At 41.7% G+C, this 19,473-nt stretch overlaps 1 protein-coding gene across 4 annotated transcripts in view; it reads right to left on the reverse strand.

The window, feature by feature from the left end:
* Window positions 1-19,473, reverse strand: part of ZNF169 (zinc finger protein 169) — a 42,427-nt gene that overhangs the window by 2,934 nt on the left and 20,020 nt on the right. For 3 of the 4 annotated variants that reach the window (XM_036896944.2, XM_057498397.1, XM_057498395.1), the window contains 2 exons: window positions 8,992-9,118; window positions 8,452-8,550 (listed from right to left, as the gene is read on the reverse strand). In XM_036896944.2, the coding sequence (XP_036752839.2) occupies window positions 8,452-8,550; window positions 8,992-9,118 (226 nt within the window). The remainder of the gene's footprint in view (window positions 1-8,451; window positions 8,551-8,991; window positions 9,119-19,473) is intronic. The other variant, XM_057498396.1, reaches the window with a different exon arrangement.

A 19,473-nucleotide genomic window follows, 5' to 3' on the forward strand; every position in this document is an offset into this window, starting at 1 on the left:
TGTCTGCTCATCTGTGATTTGGTGGGAAGAGAAAAGCAGCCACTGCCTTCCCCTCAGTGTGCTTATAGACCGCTGGGTCACAGAACCAAATGGGCCGGGGTAAACTGCACATCACTACAGGCAGGCCTTTCAGCAGCAGGGGAATCACTTTTGCAGATCCTCCGTATTAAATATGGTGACTGGTGTAAATACAGTTAATGTCAACTTGTAGGAACAAGTCTCTAATAGGAATATTCACCCATCACAATGTTCGTGCCTAGTGAGTCAAGTGGCAAATTTTAACTAAAAATGATTTAAAATTATAGTGTCCACTTTGGGAAACTCTTAAAATTTAACATGGTTTTAAGCAGCTAGAAGTTCTAGAATAAAAGGAGAAATAAAAATAGATTTTTACCAACATAATGCTTTTCAGTTAATCATAAAAATTCCCAGATGTGGAATAAAATTACTCAGTTTATAAGCTCCTAAAATCTACAGCACTCTTGTGCTGATTCACTTTCCAGGCCAATAAGCATTTTAATAATTGCCCATGAGCTTTTCCAAAGAGAAAACCTAGTGCCTACTGGCTCCTTAAAGAAAATGTTCCTCCTGCAGCTGCAGTTGAGAGAGATAAAAGTATAGCTGTGGATTAGAACAATGGCCTTACCTGCAGCTCAGTAGAGAAGCAATGGTGGGCACACTGCTTTTAAGCAATTTAAAGAATTTTAAGACTTGATCCATAATGTAGAAGTGGGACATTTTCAATATCAATCAGAATCCCTGGAAACTGGGCAACTTTGACAGTATATCATCTCCAGGATTCATGACAACATAAAAGACATTAGCATTTGTGATAGTTAATTCAGTGTGACAGCTTGGCTGGCTACAGGATGCCCAGACATTCAGTCAAACATATTGAGTGTTTCTGGATGACTTTAACATTTAAGGGACAGATGGAGTAAAGCAGACTACCCTCCCTAATGTGGTGGCCCTCATCAAATCAAAAGTCTGACCCTGTCCCAAATGAGAGGGAACTCCTCCTGCCTGCCTGCCTTCAAACCGAGCAAGAGAATGGGGACTTTTTCCTGCTTTTGTACTGAACTGAAACATCAGCTCTTCTGGGTGCTGAGCCTGCCAGGCTTTGGGTGGAACTACACAATCTGCTCTTGAAAGGCCTTTATCTTACTGCCTGCAGGACCTTGGGACTTCTCAGCCTCCATAATCACATGAGCCAACTGCTTATAATTATCTCATGTGTGTGTTTGTGTGCCTGTATATGCATATGCATGTATACACGCACAGGCACACACAACCTATTGGTTTTGTTACTCTGGATACTGATTTCTGTTACTCTGGATTCTGAACCCTAATACTGATTTTGGTACCAGGAGTCGGGTGCAACTCTGACAGAAACCTTAAACTGTAAGTGGCTTTGGAATTGGGAGATGGAAAGAGGCTGGAAGGGTTTTGAGGCACATCCTAGAAAAAGCCTTGGTTTAAGCTTGTTAACTAGTATAAGTTAGTATAAGCTTGTTCATAACATTCCTTTATTATCCTGTTCAAGTCTTAAGGATTTGTAGTGACAACTTCCCTTTCATTTCTCAATTTATTCATGTCTTCTTTCTATCTAGAGATACACAATTTTGTTGAACTTTTCAGAAAATCAATAATTGGCTTTGCAATTTTTTTTATGTTGTTAAGCTGTGTGGAATTTCATTGATTCCTGCTCTTATTTTCATTATTCCCTTTCTTTTACTCCTTCCCCCATCGATCCTAAAATTTAAGTAGAAATGCAGAGGACCTACACTATCCAAACCAATCTTGCAAAAGAAAAACAAAGGGAGAGGATTTACACTACTTCAAGACTTCCTACGTCCTACTAATACAGATGTGTAGTTTGGTTTAAGGATAGACATATTAATCTCAGGAACAAAACGGAGTGTAAAATTTAGGCAGTCATTGGATTTTCAACAAAGCAATCCAATGAGGGGAAGGCAACAAATGGTGCTACAGCCAATGGATCTCCAGATGAAAAAGAAAAATAAATTTTCGTCCTTGTCTCACACCCTTCATAGCAGTGAGTTCGAGAAAGATCATAGACCTAAATGTGAAAGCTAAACCTAATATGGCAATTAGAAGATATACATTATCTTCCTGAGAAAAATTTAAGAGGAAAATTAGACTTCTTCAAAAGTAAACATCTGCTCATCAAAAGTTATTGTTTAAGGAAATGAACAGAAAAGTTTCAGACTAAGGGAAATATTCACAAAATGTACAGATGACAAAGGACTGATGTCCAGGATTAATAAAGAAAGAACTGGACAACTTAAAAAAATGCAGTAAAGTTGGAAAAAAGATCTGAATAGATACTTCACAAAGTAAGATATATGATACATGTGAATGAGCAAAAAAGCACGCAGAAAGTGCACGACATCATGAATCATCAGGAAACAAATTAAACCCTCATGAGACTACAACATATCCGTCCCAGTAGATACAATGGAAACTGCCAGGGAAGACGTGAGGCAATAGGAACTCTGTGTTATTCATGGAAGTGAAAAATGGCACCACTTTGGGAAAGGTGTGGTCATTTCTCATAAAACTACACATACATTTACCCTATGACCCAAGGTACTGGGCTGAAAAATATCCCACCAAAATTCACATCTATCTGGAACAAGTGAATGTGGCCTTATTCGGAAATAGGGTCCCAAGAGAAGATGAGGTGATACTGGATCAGGGTGAGCCTTCCCAGCAACTGGTGTTCTCACAAGAGGGAGATGTGGGTACAGACTCACAGAATGAAGATGGCTACATGCCCACGGAGGCAGAGATGGGAGTGACACAAAATGTTAAGGACTGCCGGGAGAGAGGTGAGGAACACATTCTCTCTCAGAACCTCCAGAAGAAATCGGCCCTGCTGACAGGTTGATTTAGAATTTCTGACTTCTGAACTGGGAGAGAATAATTTTTTTTTGTCTTAACCCTCTCAGGTTGTGGTAATTTGTCACAGCAACCCTAGGAAATTAATATATCCACCCTATACCCTAGGTATTTATCCAAATACAAATCAAAAAAATTTTACCAACAAAACAAAAACCTAGCATAAGAACGTTAATAGAAGCTTTTTCAAAATAACAAAAACTGGACCTCACCAAAGTATTTGTCCAGAAGAATGGATAGTTGTATATTCATACAACGGGATGCTAGCCAGCATTCAAAACAGAGTACTGACGTATGCAACAACATGGATGAAGCTTAAGAACTTTATACTGAGCGCAAGAAGACTTATACAAAAAAATACACATTATATGATTACATTTATGCAAAACTGTATGGCAGGCAAAACTGGCTAGGGTGAAATATAGTCAGACCAGTGGTACCTTTGAGGGATAGGACTGGGGGTTTACTGGGATAGGCCACAAGGGAATGATCTAGGGTGACAGTAATGCCTGGTATTTTGATAAAGTTTAGGTTGTAGAGGTGTATGCATTGTTTGAACTTGTAGACTAGTACACTTAAGATTTTGCATTTCCTATGCATTCCTAAATTCCACCTAAAAAGAAAAAAAAACCACTCTAGTTAATGATATGCATGCTACCCATTACTTGTGGGGCCCGCCTCACTGAGATGAACTGCCAAGGTGTTGTCTGGAGATGCTCCAGTGGACACCCTGGCCCTGAGTCCGCAGGTCCTTCCCGCCAAGCATGCACATGAGTCGACTCAGTAGGAGACTATCCCTTTTCCTCCCACCTTTGTTAGACCATCTTTGCCAGGACCACTTGGTGGTCAGATCAGATCTTAATTCACACTCACAACCCCTCTGCCAGATAGAGAGTGTCGAGAAGGAGGAGCAGAGGCTAAGGACACAGCCACCCCTGAACAGGACCTCATAAGCTCTTTACCTACCTCCTGGAAGAACAGCAGGCTCTTTGTGAAGAAGGGGAAAGCTTTACAAAGTGCACTTACTCAGATATGCTCTGCTACCCAGCGCTCCCTGAGAGAACTGCTTCACTAAGCTCCTCATTCTTACCAGCCAAGAAGATATTTGCTAGAAATCTGTCAGAATGAACAAAATAAAAAATAGTGCTAATGCCAAATGCTGGCAAGAATGCAAAGAAACTGGATCAAACAGTGCTGGTGGGAACATAACATGTTCTAACCTTTCTGAACATGAGTATGGCCCTTTTTTCACCAAACTAAACATATGCTTACCACATGACCCAGCAACTGCCCTCTTGGGCACTTACCCAGAAATGAAAACACTATGTTTACACAAGAAAACCTATACACAAATGTTTAGAGCAGCTTTATTTATACCAGCCCCAACTGCAAACAGCCCAAATATCCTTCAGTGGGTGAATGGTTTAACAAACTGTGGTACTACTTGGCAATAAAAAGAATGAGTCATTGGTACATTCAACAATTTAGATGGATCGCAAGAGGATCATGCTACATGAAAGAAAGGCAGTCCCAAAAGGTGACATCTGTGTGATTTACAGAGCATTCCTGAAACGACAAACCTTAGAGAACAGATCAGTGGTTTCCAGAGGCAGACAGGGAGGAGGGAAAAGAGTGGCTACAGGGCACACAAGGGGCCAGCAATGCAGCTATTCTGCACTTTTAAACACAGTGGTGGTTACATGAACAGACCTGGTTCAAAACACAAACACACACAAGTGAAGGTGAAACTGAGTGAGATCTGAATGAGCTCAGTGTATTGTATTAACAGAAAAACAAGGCTTGTTTAACAAGGAAAAAAATCAGTGAATTCAACTTAGAAGACCAAAAAAAAAAAGAAAAAGACATGGTCATCTAAAAATGTGCCAAAAAATTTTTGACAATCCCAACATCTGTTCCCAATTAAAACTCTCATCAAAAAGGAATAAAAGAGAAGTCTGTCAAGCTGATAAGAGGCCGCTATAAAACTTACACTTAGGAGGAAAGTATTTCCCTTTAAGATCAGGAACAAAGAAAAGATGTTCACTCTCACCATTTAAATTCATCACCACACTGGGTGTTCTCACCTGTGCAATGAGGCAAGAAAAAGAAATTGAAGACATACTGAATGCAAAAAAAGAGGTAGAACTATACTTGTTCACAAATAACACGATCATCTCTACAGAAAATCCTACAGAATCTACAGGAAAAGGTAGTAGAGCTAAGAAGTAAGTTTTGCAGGTTTACTTGATACAAGATCATTATACATAAATTAATTGTATTTATATGTATTATCAACAAACAATTAAAACTAAAATTTGAAAATAGCATCAAAAATATGAAATACAGAGGGATCAATGTGACAAGATGCAAAAAACCAGTGCAGTAAAAACTATAAAAACAATGCTGACAAAATATGAAGTCCCATAAAAATGTTCAGATATACTGGGTATATATATTGGATGACACAGTATCATTAACATGCAAATTCTGCACAAACTGATGCAGATTCAACCTAATCAATAAAAATTTCAGCAAGATTTTTTGTGAAAATTTTCAAACTGATTCTAAAACCCATATGGAAATGCAAAGAAACTCGAATAGTTAAAACAACTCTAATAAAGAAAAAAATGTTGAAGGACTTACACTATCTGAGTTCCAGACTTATTATAAAGTCACATTAATCAAGATTATGTGGTATGGGCATCATGAGAGACAAAGGGAAGAATGGAAAAATACAGTCCAGATACAGACCCACAGTCAACTGCTTTACCACAAAGGTGTACAGGCAACTCAGCGAAGGAAAGATTGTCTTATCAATATGTGGTGCCAGAAAAATTGGGTATTTAGATACCAAAAAAACCCACAAATATACTTAAATCCAAACCTGGTACTAAGTATAAGAACTTACTCAAAATAGATTATAGAACTAAATGTACAAAAAAATTATAAAGCTTCAAGAAGAAAAAATATGGGAAAATCTTTTTTATCTTAGGCTAGGCAAAGATTTCTTAAAGCATTAAAAGTGAAACACATGAGAGAAAAATTGAAACTTCGGTCTCCACCAAAGTGAGGAATTTCTCTTAGAAAGACACTATTAAGAGAATGAAAAGCAAACCATAGAGGAAATATTTGTAAATTGCACATCTGATAATGGACTTCTATACAGAGTATATGAAGAACTTTCAAAACTCAATTAACAAAAAAATAAGAAACCAATTTTTTGCATGGGCAAAAGATTCGAGAAGACATTTCATCAAATATATCCAGATGGCAAATAAGCACATGACAAGTCTCAACATCATCAGTCATTAGGAAAATGTCAATTAAAACCATAGTAAGATGCCACTACACAGCTTTCAGAATGTCTAAAATTAAAATAATAATATCAAGTGTTGACAAAAATAAGGAGTATATGGAACTCTCATACATTGCCAGTGGACATGTGAAATGGAGCAGCCACTTTGGAAAATAGGTTATAAGTTTTGTAAAACGTAAAATGTACACTGTATCATATAACCCAGCCATTCCATTCCCAGGTATTTATCCAAAGGAAATGAAAGCGTATGTCCACACCAGAACTTTTCATGAATGTGATCACATAAGCTTTATCTGTATTCATCAAAGCTGGAGATTAACCAAATGTTTTTCAGTAGGTGAATGGTTAAGTAGTGATATCTATATAATGAGCTACTACTCAGCAATAAAAAGAAAATGCACTACTGATGGAATTCAAAATAATTATGTTAAGTAAAACAATCCAGTATGTACTCTGTATAATTCAATTTACATGAGTTCTAGGAAATGCAAATAAATCTATAATGATAGAAAGCAGATCACTGGTTGCTGGGTTTGGGGAGGAGGGGAAAGACAGGGAGGGGTAGGAGACAGGAATTCCAATGAGGCACAAGGAAACTCAGGAGTGACAGGTTTGCCTGGTATGTGGATCATGGTGATGGTTTCCTGGCTGTGCACATATATCAAAACACAAGAAATTTTATACTTTCAACATATGCAGTTTATTATACTTTGACAATATACCTTGTAATTATCCCTTAACCATTAACTGTAATAGCACCTTATGCCATGATAACATATCTTTATATTATACTATAATTATAGCTTATGTTGTAGTTCTTTTTAAAAGAATACAAAAGCACTAAGTCCGCTGTAAAAGCACAAGTATATGTGCTTTTACATGTACTTATATATGACTGTATTTAGAAGCAAACAAATAACAAAAGAAAAATAAAATGCTAGGAATGTTGAAAATAAGAGAATGAAAAAAGATAATTCAGGCAAAAATCTATCCTTACCTTCCAACATTCACATAAAATTAATTCCAGTTGGACTGAAGACCTAAGTGTTCCCAGAATTTATATGGAATTTCTACAAAACAGTAACAGAAAGAAGCAGCCAAATGAAAAGGAGGTAACACCCTGAATGGTCAAACTGCAGGAGAGGAAACACCAATGCTAGTCAACACAGCAAAACGTGCTCATGCTCAGTGGAAAGCAAAACCCTTCTGAGATTCCACTGGAGAACAGACAGATGGGTGAAAAACAAGGCCTGTCGATACCTAGTGCCTGTGACAACGTGAACAAGAGCTCTCATCACAGCTGCAGGTAGTGTCAAGTAGTGTAACAACTTCAGAACAGTGGGGCATAACCTCATCAGGTTGAGGCCACACATGCCCGTGAAGTAGCCCCAGTGCCCCTAGGTGTGAACTGTGAGAAAAACTCTTTCACATTTTCAAGAAAGTAACAAGAATACACAGCAACATTACTTAATAGCCAAAAATTGGAAATAACCGAAATGCCCAAATGATAATTCAAGTGCATTAAAACAGCAATATTCATATAAAAGTATAAACTAAACCTATACATTTTACCATGAGCTTCATATAAAGCGGGGAGAAGAGTATGTCCTGGAAGGATGTGTATATTACAATTCTTTGGGCAGAGAAGTTTGTAAACTGAAAGGACCCAACAAGTGCAAAGAAGGGTGGAGGCAGAATGGGAGCTAATGCAGAAATGGGACTCTCCAGGCCGGGCTGCAGAAGCAGGACAGCCAGGGAAGGCCAAGGGCTGTCCCCAGCCTTTTTAACATTCTGTTCTTAGACTACAGGGAAGGCCCACTGGCACTCACTGTATAATTTGTCACAACCTCTTGTAATCTTAAATAACCCATCATAAAATAAAAGAAACAAAGTTGTGGGAATTTATGGGGTAGAACCAATGTACAAAACAGCTGCTAGGTTAAGAATGGAAGCTGAACAGTATCTAGCAGATGACTTAATCTCAGAGGAAAGGGCTATGGTCAAGGTCAAACCACCCAAGGAAAGCCCAAGAATGGGGAGGTCCCAGAACATGCTGGGGAAGGATGGCCAAGTGAGCTGTGAGGCTGCTTGGGTGAGGCAGGGGAATCCAGGGGAGCCCTGTACAGGGTGAGCAGGATGGCAGAGCTGGGGTCCTGGAGAAACTGAACACCTCGATGTCCTGTCTCCTTGCCTGCCTGCTGCTCCCCACTCACCTGGACAAACGCCCAGAAGACATTCACTCTCCTCTCTCCAGGGCTCATCCCCTTCCTCCAGTTGTGTGATGAGTTTTGGTTTGGAAAAGGCAACTCCTACTTACAGGGAAAAAAAACAAGATGGCCTTGGGTTAGTGGTTTAAGAGGCTATCACTGAACTCAAGTCTGCAGGGGAAGGCAGTAACCCAGAAGGGAGTCCCGGGGCTCAGGGTGGGCAGCAAAGCCTCTCTGAAAGCTGAGAAAGGACAACTCCAGAGACAGGGATCCTAGATCCAAAGGCAGTATATACTGATTCTCCCAAACTGAAGCAAACACATCTCCCACTTGAAGCAAGATCACTTAGGAGGAGGGGCCCGGCTTTGGAAGAGACACATCAGACACTAGACACACCTTCCCTATTTTCAACTCTGTAGAATCCAGACTTTCTCCAGGAGTACAGGAAAAATACTGCTTTTCTTTCTGAGCCAAAAGCACAGCAGCTGCGACATAAAAATCTTGATGCTCACAGGCAGTGTGAGACCTGAGACAGGCCATCCTTACCCAGAGACACCAAGTGGCTGTAGTTCTCCAGCATTACATCCCGATACAGGGTCCTCTGAGCAGGACTCAGCAGTTGCCACTCGTTCTGGGTGAAGGCCACAGCCACATCCCTGAAGGCCATGAATGCCTGTAACACAAACACACTGCTGCTCATCCAGGAGCCAGCCATACCCACTAGTCAACCAAAGCCACTAAATAGGGCTGAGGCAGCCAGAACGCTGGTGTGGGGCATCCAGGTGAGATCCATAGATCCTGCTTTTAACCTGAACCTGGTGCCATGTGTTCAAGACTATTAATCCCTTTTCTATTGCTGGTGGTTCTACTTAGGGGTTCTCTATTCTGCTCTATTGATCTCTATGACGCTTGTCAAAAACTCAATTTTGATTACTGTAGCTACAAAGTAGGTTTTGCAATCAGGTAAACTAATTCTCACCTTTATTCATTTTAAAGGATATTTTAGCTATTCTAGAGCACATGCCTTTCCATATAAATTTTGGAATAACCTTGTCTATATCTACTAAAAAACCTTGCTGGAATTTTGGTAACATTTGCAATAAACCTGTATATCAATTTGGGGAGAACTGGCATCTTTACTATGTTGACTCTTCAAATCCATGAACCATGATTATGTCTCTCCATTTACTGCAATGTTCTTTCATTTCGTCATCAGCTTTGTCCTTTTCAGCACACAGATCCATATCTATTTTTGTTAGATTGACACCTAATAATTTTTTTATTTTTTAGTGGTTTTAGTGATTTACTATTGTATTTTTAATTGCAATGATCATACGTTCATTGCTGTGATGCAGAAAAACAATTGTTTATCTTGAATCCTGCAACCTGGCTAAACTTACTTATTAGCTCTAGTTGTTTTTTTTTTCTAGGTTCCTTGAGATTTTTCTACATAGACAATCCTGGCACCTGCATATAGGGGCAGATTTATTTCTTCCCTTATAATCTATATGCATTTTATTTCCTCTTTCTGCCTTACGGTAGAATTTCTAGCACAATCACAAGTAAGACTGATGACAGCAAACATCTTTGCCTTGTCCTTGACATGAGGCAGAGAGCATCACGGCTCACAGTGTTGAGAACACTGTCCCACAGTGAGGTGCCTCTGCATATCAATCCGGATAGCTATTACCAAAGAAAGGGAAAAGGAGTTTGGGCAGGGTGTGAAGGGATTGGAACCTTTGTGCATTGCTGGTGGGAAACATAAAATGGTGCCCTTTCTCTGGAACAGACTTCAGCCTTTCCTCAGAAAGTTAAACATAAAATTTACCCTATGACCAGCAATCTCACTCCGAGGAATATACGCCAAAGAACTGAAAACAGAGACTCAAACAGGTACTTGTACACCAGTGTCCATAACATTACGGCATTATTCACAATAGCTCCACGCAAATGTCCACCAACAGATGAATAAAAAAACGTTGTACCTACACACAGTTTTAAATTATTCTACCTTAAAAAGGAAATTCTGATACATGCTACATCAGGGATTAACCTTGAAAACATTATCCTGGCTGAAATAAGCCAGTCACAAAAGGACAAATACTTTTTGATTCCACTTACAGCAGGTACTAAGAATAGGCATATTCATAGAGACAAAGTAAAACAGAGGTCATCAGTACCTTGGGAGTGATGAGGGATGGGGAGTTATTACTTTAATGGGCAGAGTTTCAATTGGGGAAGATGAAAAAGCTCTGGAAATGGAGAATGGTGTGATTACATAAATGGTTAAAATAGCAAATTTTATGTTATGTGTATGTTAACAATAAAAATGATTAATGTTATAGATTTTTTGTAGATGTCCCTAATCAAGTAGAGGGGTTCCCCTCTGTTTCTATTGTTCTAAGATCTTCCCCACTCTGGGTAAAATTTTAACATTTCCAGAATATCTCTCCTGGCTTTGGTTCATTTGCATATCCTCACCGATGGAGAGGTTCATCTCCATGTCAATGGATAATTACTTGGGCAACCGAGTGTGTCTGAACCTGAGAGGTTAAGGGGAGGGGCTTGCTTGCTCTCTTCTTCCAGAACTGAGGAGAGAGACTGCCCTCGATTGCAGTTTGTAAGCAATAAACAGGTTTTAAACTTTATTTCTCCCTTTGATTGATTTTGGTTTTTGGAGGTATTTTGCCCTGGTATTTCCTCTCCACAGGTTTACATTCTGGCACAGTTGGCAGGGTGCCTCTGAACCCGAAATCTGTCATAATGGTGCAACCTTGGGAGGGACGCTCCTGTGGATGGTGGGGAGACCCCAGCGGATGCAGCAGCAAAAGTTGCCGCTTAACCTGTTATTATCCCCCCAGCTGTGGGGCTTCCAAGTTGGGAGCCCCTGGTGGGGAGCTGTACTAGGGTAAAGTACCTCCTAGAGGGGTGGTGCCTTCCCCAGAACTGGGGAAAGGTGGAAATACCAGATGCTGCAGAGTTAGCTCCCCCATGAGTTGGAAGACTGCTTGGAGACCTTAGAGGGCCGTGTAGCGGCTGGCGTTGTAGGGTCTCTTTTCATCCAGGTACTGGAAAATGTTATAAGGAGAAAGAGAGGATTATCGAGAGGGTTAGCGAGGAGAGAGAGGGACTTGGGTGGGAGAGAGACACACTTCAGCATCGCCTGGAGGAGCTGAGTGATAACCTACGGGATGCGATTAAAGAAGAGAGACAGTTACTGAAAAGGCAGGTCACACTCCTAGAAGACTCTTTAGTGGAGGGGAAGCCGCGTAGCAGGAGGCCGTGGGGAGGCGGAGAAAGGAGTGGTGCCTTCAGCCCCAGAAATGGTGGAGGAGGAGCCATGGGTGGAGGAGCCCGAGGGAGAAGAGGAGGAGGTGGGGCCACTGGCGGATCTGCTACCCAGGCCTCCGCTGGAGGTACCATGTTCTCCAGCTGTAATTAACAAAATGAAAACGAAACAACTGTGGGCTCCTCAGGGGTAGGAGCAGCCCTCTCCACAGGTTGTGGGGCACTCCATGCTATGCCCCTATACCCAGGATGAGCTAGTGGACATGAGGGTCCAGCATAGGCAGAGGCCATCGGAATCTCTGCCTACATGGCTTTTATGTCTCTGGGACATGGGGGTGGAGAACACTGTTGTGTCAGGTACTGAGATGGGGAGAATGGCTTCCCTGACGACTCACCCTTCCCTCCGGCAGCTGTTGCAAAATGCTCATCACGCCTCAGGGAATCAAACACTCCTGGAATGGCTGACAGCTGCCATCGCAGTAGTTTGGCCTAATCAGGGTGATTTTCCCAGTATTTGGAAAATACTTTCCCATTATTTGGAAAACGTATGCAGAGCTCCCGTACTGCGGGAACTGGGTATGAAAAATATCTATAATATGGACAGGAATGAGAAACCTGGTGCTGCATACAGCTCCCACCTCTCTCTTTGGGTCCCTAGTGAATATTCTTGTCCCCCACCTAGGGCAACCCCTAAGTGAGGTTACTCATACTTTAGCAGATCTGGGGCATGTTGAAACAATAAGGGCATGAAAGGAAGTACAGGCTACGACCAAAAGGAGAGGTGCAAAGGGCCCCGTGAAGGTCTCAAGGACCCAGATGGGGGTTGATTTGATAAAGGCTGTGGTAGTGAAAAAAAAATCGATGGGCAGCCCAATAGAATATTGTTAGAACTGTGGCACCAATGAAAGCCAGAGCAGCAGTTCCAGCCCCTGAGGTCCAGAGCAGCAGTTCCAGCCCCTGAGGTCCAGGACACAGGAACCAGAGTCAAGACCTCATGCCCCGCCTGTGTCCCTGCAAAACTTCATGGAAGACAGTACTCAGGACTCGCCTGGGCCCTCAGCCCCACAGGAGGATGATTGGGCATTGCTGTTCAACTGAGGTGGGGGTTAAAGTCTCCACCTTGGGGGACATGGTGGGGACCAGAGGCCATATGTAGCATTAACAATTCATTGGTCCCCTGTGAATGTACAACATATCCTGGTGCTGGTTGACACAGGAGCTGAGTGTTCTTTGATTTATGGTAACCCTGAGCATCTTCCTGGACCCTGATGTGATAGATGGCTAAGGGGATAAAGCAATTAGGGTGAAGAAAGCCCAAATCTCATTGGTGATAGGGCATTTACCCCGAGAGGAGTATACCATGTACTTTTCTCCCATCCCTGAATGTATTTTGGGGGTGGATAATCCTGAAGGGCCTGTGGTTACCAACCACTGCAGGTGAGTTCAGACTGAGGGTACGTGTGGTAAAGGCAGTTCTGAAGGGACATGCTCAGCACCCACCAGCAGCTCTGCCTGTACCTCGGCGGGTGACAAATACTAAGCAGTATAAATTGCCTGGGGGACACAAGGAAATTGGAGAAACTACAGGAGCTGGAGAGCGTGGGCATCATAAAGCCCACTCATAGTCCTTTCAATTCCCCAGTGTGGCCAGTGAGAAAGCCAGATGGTTCCTAGCATATGACCGTGGACAACAGGGAATTGAATAAAGTCACACCCCCTTTGCATGCTGCTGTCCCCTCTACAGCAGCCATTCTGGACACCCTCAGCCATGAGCTGGGAACCTATCATTATGTAGTAGACCTTGCTAATGCTTTCTTCTCTATTGACATAGCACAGGAAAGCCAGGAACAGTTTGCCTCCACATGGGAAGGCCAGCAGTGGACATTCACTGTCCTTCCACAGGGATAACTCCACAGTCCCACCATCTGTCATGGACTTATAGCCCAGGACTTGGCCACATGGAAGAACCACAAACAGTGCGGTTGTATCACTACATTGATGATATTATGCTCACATCTGATTCTCTTGCAGATTTAGAAGGGGCAGTTCCTAGACTGCTGCAACATCTACAGGAAAAAGGATGGGCTGTGAACAGCACCAAAGTTCAGGGACCTGGTTTGTCTGTGAAATTCTTGGGGGTTGTGTGATCAGGTAATACTAAAGTTGTTCCTGAAGCAGTCATAGACAAGGTCCAGGCTTTCCTTACCCCTACCACTGTGGCAGTATTACAAGTGTTTCTGGGTCTTTTGGGCTACCGGAGAGTGTTTATCCCGCACTTGGCACAAATTTTGAAGCCCTTATACCAGTTGGTATGAAAGGGCATCAGGTGGGACTGGGATGACACATGTGCAGCTGCTTTTACTGCTGCCAAGTGGGCAGTCAAGGCTGTGCAGGCCTTGAGTGTAATGGACTCATCAAGGTCCTGTGAAGTAGATGGTCAGGTAACTGAAGATGGTTATGGATGGGGTCTTTGGCAGTGGCTTGAATGGACACGCCAACCTATTGGATTTTGGTCACAACTATGGAAAGGGGCAGAGGTCTGGTACACTTTGATAGAGAAGCAACTGGCTGCTGTGTACCACACCTTGCTGGCTACATCACAACAAAAGCTCTGACCAAGGTAATAACCACCTATCCCATCATGGGGTGGGTGCAAGACTGGACCCAGGGGCCATGGAGTGCTGTGGCTCAGATACCCACACTGGCCAAATGGGGCGCATATTTACAGCAGCGTAGAGCCCTCTCCACTAGCCCCTTAAGTGGAGAACTCCAATGCTTATTGGGGCCCATGACATATATCAGTGGAAAGCGGAAAAACATGCTTTTGAGCCATTGGTAGCCGAGAGTCCTTATCAGGAGGGAAATGCCCCTATACCTGAAGATGCATGGGCAGCCCCCAAAGTGGAGGGCTGTGGCTTTCCATCCTAAGACTGAGACAATGTGGATGGAGGAGGGAGAGGGGAAGAGCAGCCAGTGGGCTGTTATGGGCAGAATGGCTCATGATCACCCAGGAGCCTTCCTCCATGGTTGTCTGTACTGACAGCTGGGCCATCTATTGGGGCTTGAGCCTGTGGCTACTGACATGGTATCATGCCAACTGGATGGTTGGTCACCAGCTCCTTTGGGGGCAAGAGTTGTGGCAAGACCTACGGGCCTCTGGTCAGACTGACTGTTAGCATATATCATGTGACTGGCCATTTGCCTTTGGCATCACCAGGGAATGATGAAGCAAACACATTGGCCCAGGCGCGCTGGCTAGAAGGAAAGCCCAATGGCTACATCAGTGTTTGTTGCACACGGGGAAAAGGACAATATGAGCTGTAGCCTGTTGGTGGGGCTTGCCACTGACCTTTGAAGAAGTCAGCAGAGCCCTGAAGGAGTGCCTTGTGTGTTCTAAGAGGGACTTACACCGAGTCCCACAGCAACATGGGACAATAGTAAGGGGGCCAATACCCCTTGTCAGGTGGCAAATAGACTATACTGGGCCTCTGCCCATATCATAAAGATATCAGTATGCGATGACTTGTGTGGACATGGCTACTGGACTACTGGTTGCTTTCCCTAGTCTTGCCGATCAGCAAACCACCAAGAGGGCCCTGGAGCATCTCTTTGCAGCCTATGGCCAGCCGCAGGTGACTGAGAGCGATCAAGGCACCCACTTTACTAGACATGTGTTACAAGAATGGGTGCAGCAATTAGGAATAAAGTGGAAATTTCATGTATCATATAATCCTACTGGGGCAGGCATGATAGAGAGGTACAACGGTTTGTTGAAATCTGGCCTGAAGTCAGACACTAATAGTCTACAGCATTGGTCAGTTCACCTATGGACAGTGCTACGGCATTTGAATGAGAAGCCATGTAAAAGAGTTTTGAGTCCTGTGGATATGCTAACACACCTTGCTTCCTGTCCTATATAACTGTATGTGCAAACCAAAGAAGAGTTATTGAAGCCAGGATATGGCGAGCACAGCAACATCCTGCTGCCAGCCCCTACTGCATCAAACCCTGGAGATACTGTTGAATGGACCTGGTCCTGGACATTTTGACACATGGACAAGCGATGGCTAGCCCTTCTGACACCTTGGGGGAAAGGCCTGGAAGCTGGCCTCCTGTGTATTCCTGGAATAACAGCTGAATGGCCCCCAAAGATCACAGTAGTGTACCCAAAACGTCCAGGAGGTAAGAGCATCTTTCGGGGAAGTTTTGTTTTATCTTTATGGCCAGTGCATGTACCTCCCGTAGCCCTATATATTGACCCATCTGTAACCCCCTCAGGGAGTGGGGTGAAAGTCTGGTATTCTAGACCAGGACAAGATCCCATTCCTGCCACTGTTTTATCACAAGACGATTCTCTTGCATGTATCCTACCTGATGGACAAGATTTGCCTATGCTGGTGTCATTAAAACATGTATCTTATCACCCTTAAGGTTATTTTCTCCTATAGTCCTTGTGGCCTGAATGCACCCTTTGGCTGCAGCTGCAATGTGATGATTGCTCTGAACCCTCAGCTACTGCCTGCCTATAGAATGGACGAGCTATGGACTTAATCTGCATAGGACTTTGAACCTAGCTGAATCCTCCGATTTAAGGATTATCATGATTTTACTGCTGTTGCTATTGTATATCATTAGTCTGGCCACAATGCTGCAGTTTTCTCGCCCAGGGACCATCGTGGAAGAAGGGTAATGAGTAGATTGTTAAAGGAAGATTTCTGGAGGGGTGGCCTGCGGGTAAAATTGTAACATTTCCAGGATATCTTGCCTGGCTTTGGTGTATTTGCATATCCTCAGGAGTGGAGAGAAGTTCATCTCCATGTCAATTTATAATTACCTGGGCAACCGAGGGCGTGTCTCAACCTGAGAGGTTAAGGGGAGAGGCTTACTTGCTTGCTTCTTCCAGAGCAGAGGAAAGAGATGGCCCTGGACTGCAGTTTGTAAGCAATAAAGCAATAAAGGTTTTAAACTTTATTTCTCTGTTTGATTTTGGTTTTTAGAGGTGTTTTGCCCTGGGATTTCCTCTCCCCAGACTTAAACCCCCACAATTCTGTCATTCAGAATTCTCACTGAATTCTGTCAATGCTTTTTATTGCATCACCTGATATAATCATGAGGTTTTTTTCTTCCTTAATCTGCTAATAAAACGGATTACACTAATTAAGTTTCAAATATGGAACCAGTGTTAGAATCCCTGGAGCAAATCATACTTGGTAATGGTATATAACAATCATTATTATAAAATTCATTTCGCTAAATAATTTAAAGATTTTTTGTCTATATTAACTAGAGATGTTTATCCCTAGTTCTTGTTTTTTTTTTATTGTACCTGTCTTATTTTAGTATCAGCATAATGCCTAAACTGAATTGGTAAGTGTTCCTCTTTTTCTATTTTCTGGAAGAAATCCTGTAGCATTGGGATTACATCTCATTAAACATTTGGCAGAATTCCACAACAGAATCATCTGGGTTTATAGATTTGTTCTGTGGGAGTTTTTAAGTACAAACTGCTCTTCCTTACTAGTTATAAGGCTGTTCAAATTATATATTTCATATTGGGCAACTTTGCATTTTTCAAGGAACTCATCCATTTCATCTTAAGGTGTCAAATTTACAGGGGGATATTCTTTTGATGGCCACAGAGCATATAGTAATAGCCCTTGTTTCACTCCTGATTCTTGTAATGTGTGTCTACTCTCCTTTTTTTTCTTATAGTCAGTCTTGCTAGGTTTGTCAATTTTATTGTTTTCAAAGCAGCAGCTATTACACTGATTTTCTCTTTTTAAATTTCATTGATTTCCATCTTATCACTATTACTTCTTTCCATTTGTTTCTGCTGAGTTTGTTTTGCTCATTAGTTTTTCAGGTTCCTAAGGCAGAAGTTTTGATTATTAACTTAAATCTTTTTGTGTGTTCTAACATGTACATTTAGTGCTACAGGTTTTCCTCTCAGGACTGCTAAAGCTACATCCCACATCCTTTGATATACTGTATTTTCCTTTTGATTCACTTTTGTGTATGTTTTTATTTCCCTTCAGACTTCATTTTTGATGCATGGATTATTTAAAGTGTGTTGTTTATTTTCTAAGTATTTAAGAGATTCTTCTGTTACTGATTTCAAGTTTTATTCTACTATGATCAGACAGCACTTTGTATGATCTCAATTTTTAAAAATCTGTTAACATAAATGTTTATGTTTTATGTTCTGTGTGGTTTTATAGCCCAGGATATGTCTAGAATCTTGGTATGTGTTTTCTTGGGCATTTGAAAAGAATATATATTCTGTTACTGTTGGGTGGAATGCTCTATAAATGTTGATTAGATTCTATTGATTGATGGTGTTGATGAATTCTTACTGATCTGGGGTCTAGTTATTCTATAATTAAGGAGGATGTTAAAGTCTCCAAATGTTCATTCATTTATTTATTTTTCCATTCAGTTTCCTCTTCATATATTTTGAAGCCCTGTTTATTTGATGTGCAGACACTGAGGCTCACCATGTCCTTCTGGCAAACTGACACGCTTATCATTCTCTGTGTCTAGTGACTTTCTTTGCTTTATGTCCACCTTTCCAGATCTTAATATAGCCACTCTTGCTTTCCTTTGATTGCATAATGTATCTTTTAAAAGTCCTTTTAACCTGTAATAGTTGAAGTGTCATTTAGGTAGCAAATAGGTTTTTAATTCACCATGCCAGTCTCTCTCTTAGTTGGACTGTTTTTAAACTGTTTTAATTTTGTTCTTTGCTTCTCTGTTTTCTTCTGGCCTTTTAATGGATTACTTGAACATTTTCTTAAGAAGTTTCTAAGAATTAACTATTCTATTTACAGTGTTTTTCAGTGTACTTCATTGTATAGCTGTTTTAGTGGTTTGCTCCAGGTGCTACATTTACATAACTTAGCAGTCTACTGGTGTCATCATTTTACCTGTTTGAATGAAGTATGGAAATGTTACTTCCCATTACATCTTATTTGCCCTTCCTGCTTAAAATGTAATTTCTTAAGGTCTTCCTCTGTGTACACTTACAATCCCATCAGACTGTGCATTAATTTTTGCTCCAACCACCAAAATTAGTTTAGAAAATTCACTTCTAAGAGGAGTGCCTATTGTGTTTATCCACATTTTTTCTTGCCATGTTTTCTTTCTTTCTGATTGTGGCAGGCATCCCCAAGACTACCCCCAGGTATTGTTCACTAGGACTCACAAGACTCATCGTATAGCTGTATGATGGCAAAAACTACAACAAAAGGATACAAAGCAAAATCAGCAAAGGGAAATGGTATGAAAGATCAAGTCCAGAGGAAAACAGGAACAAGCTTCCAAGAATCCTCTTCCGGTGCAGGCAATGTGACCCACTTAATTCCTCCAGTAAGAACTTGTGACAACATGTGTTAAATATCGTCTAACAAGGAAGCTCATTAGATAGAGGTTCCATGTCCAACCTTTTTCATGGGGAGGGGCTAGTCTAGCATATAACAAAATTTAAGATCCTAGAAGGAAAACAGGTATTCAGCATGAACCACAGTTTGCAGTTTAGGCACAGGGAGCCATTCCTAACAGTTCTGGGAATGGTGTCAATCCTCCTGAGCTGCAAGACCCTGAAGCCAGCCACAGGGTAATCCTGCAAGCAGGACTTCCTAAATGTGGTAGTCTCAAGCCTGCTGTGTTCATTCTTTACTGTACACATATGGTCCAAGTTTCACTCTTTATTTCCTTTTTGTTTATAAAATTTCTGTTAATCAT

This window comes from Manis pentadactyla, chromosome 3 (assembly GCF_030020395.1).
Source record: "Manis pentadactyla isolate mManPen7 chromosome 3, mManPen7.hap1, whole genome shotgun sequence".
NCBI lineage: Eukaryota > Metazoa > Chordata > Mammalia > Pholidota > Manidae > Manis > Manis pentadactyla.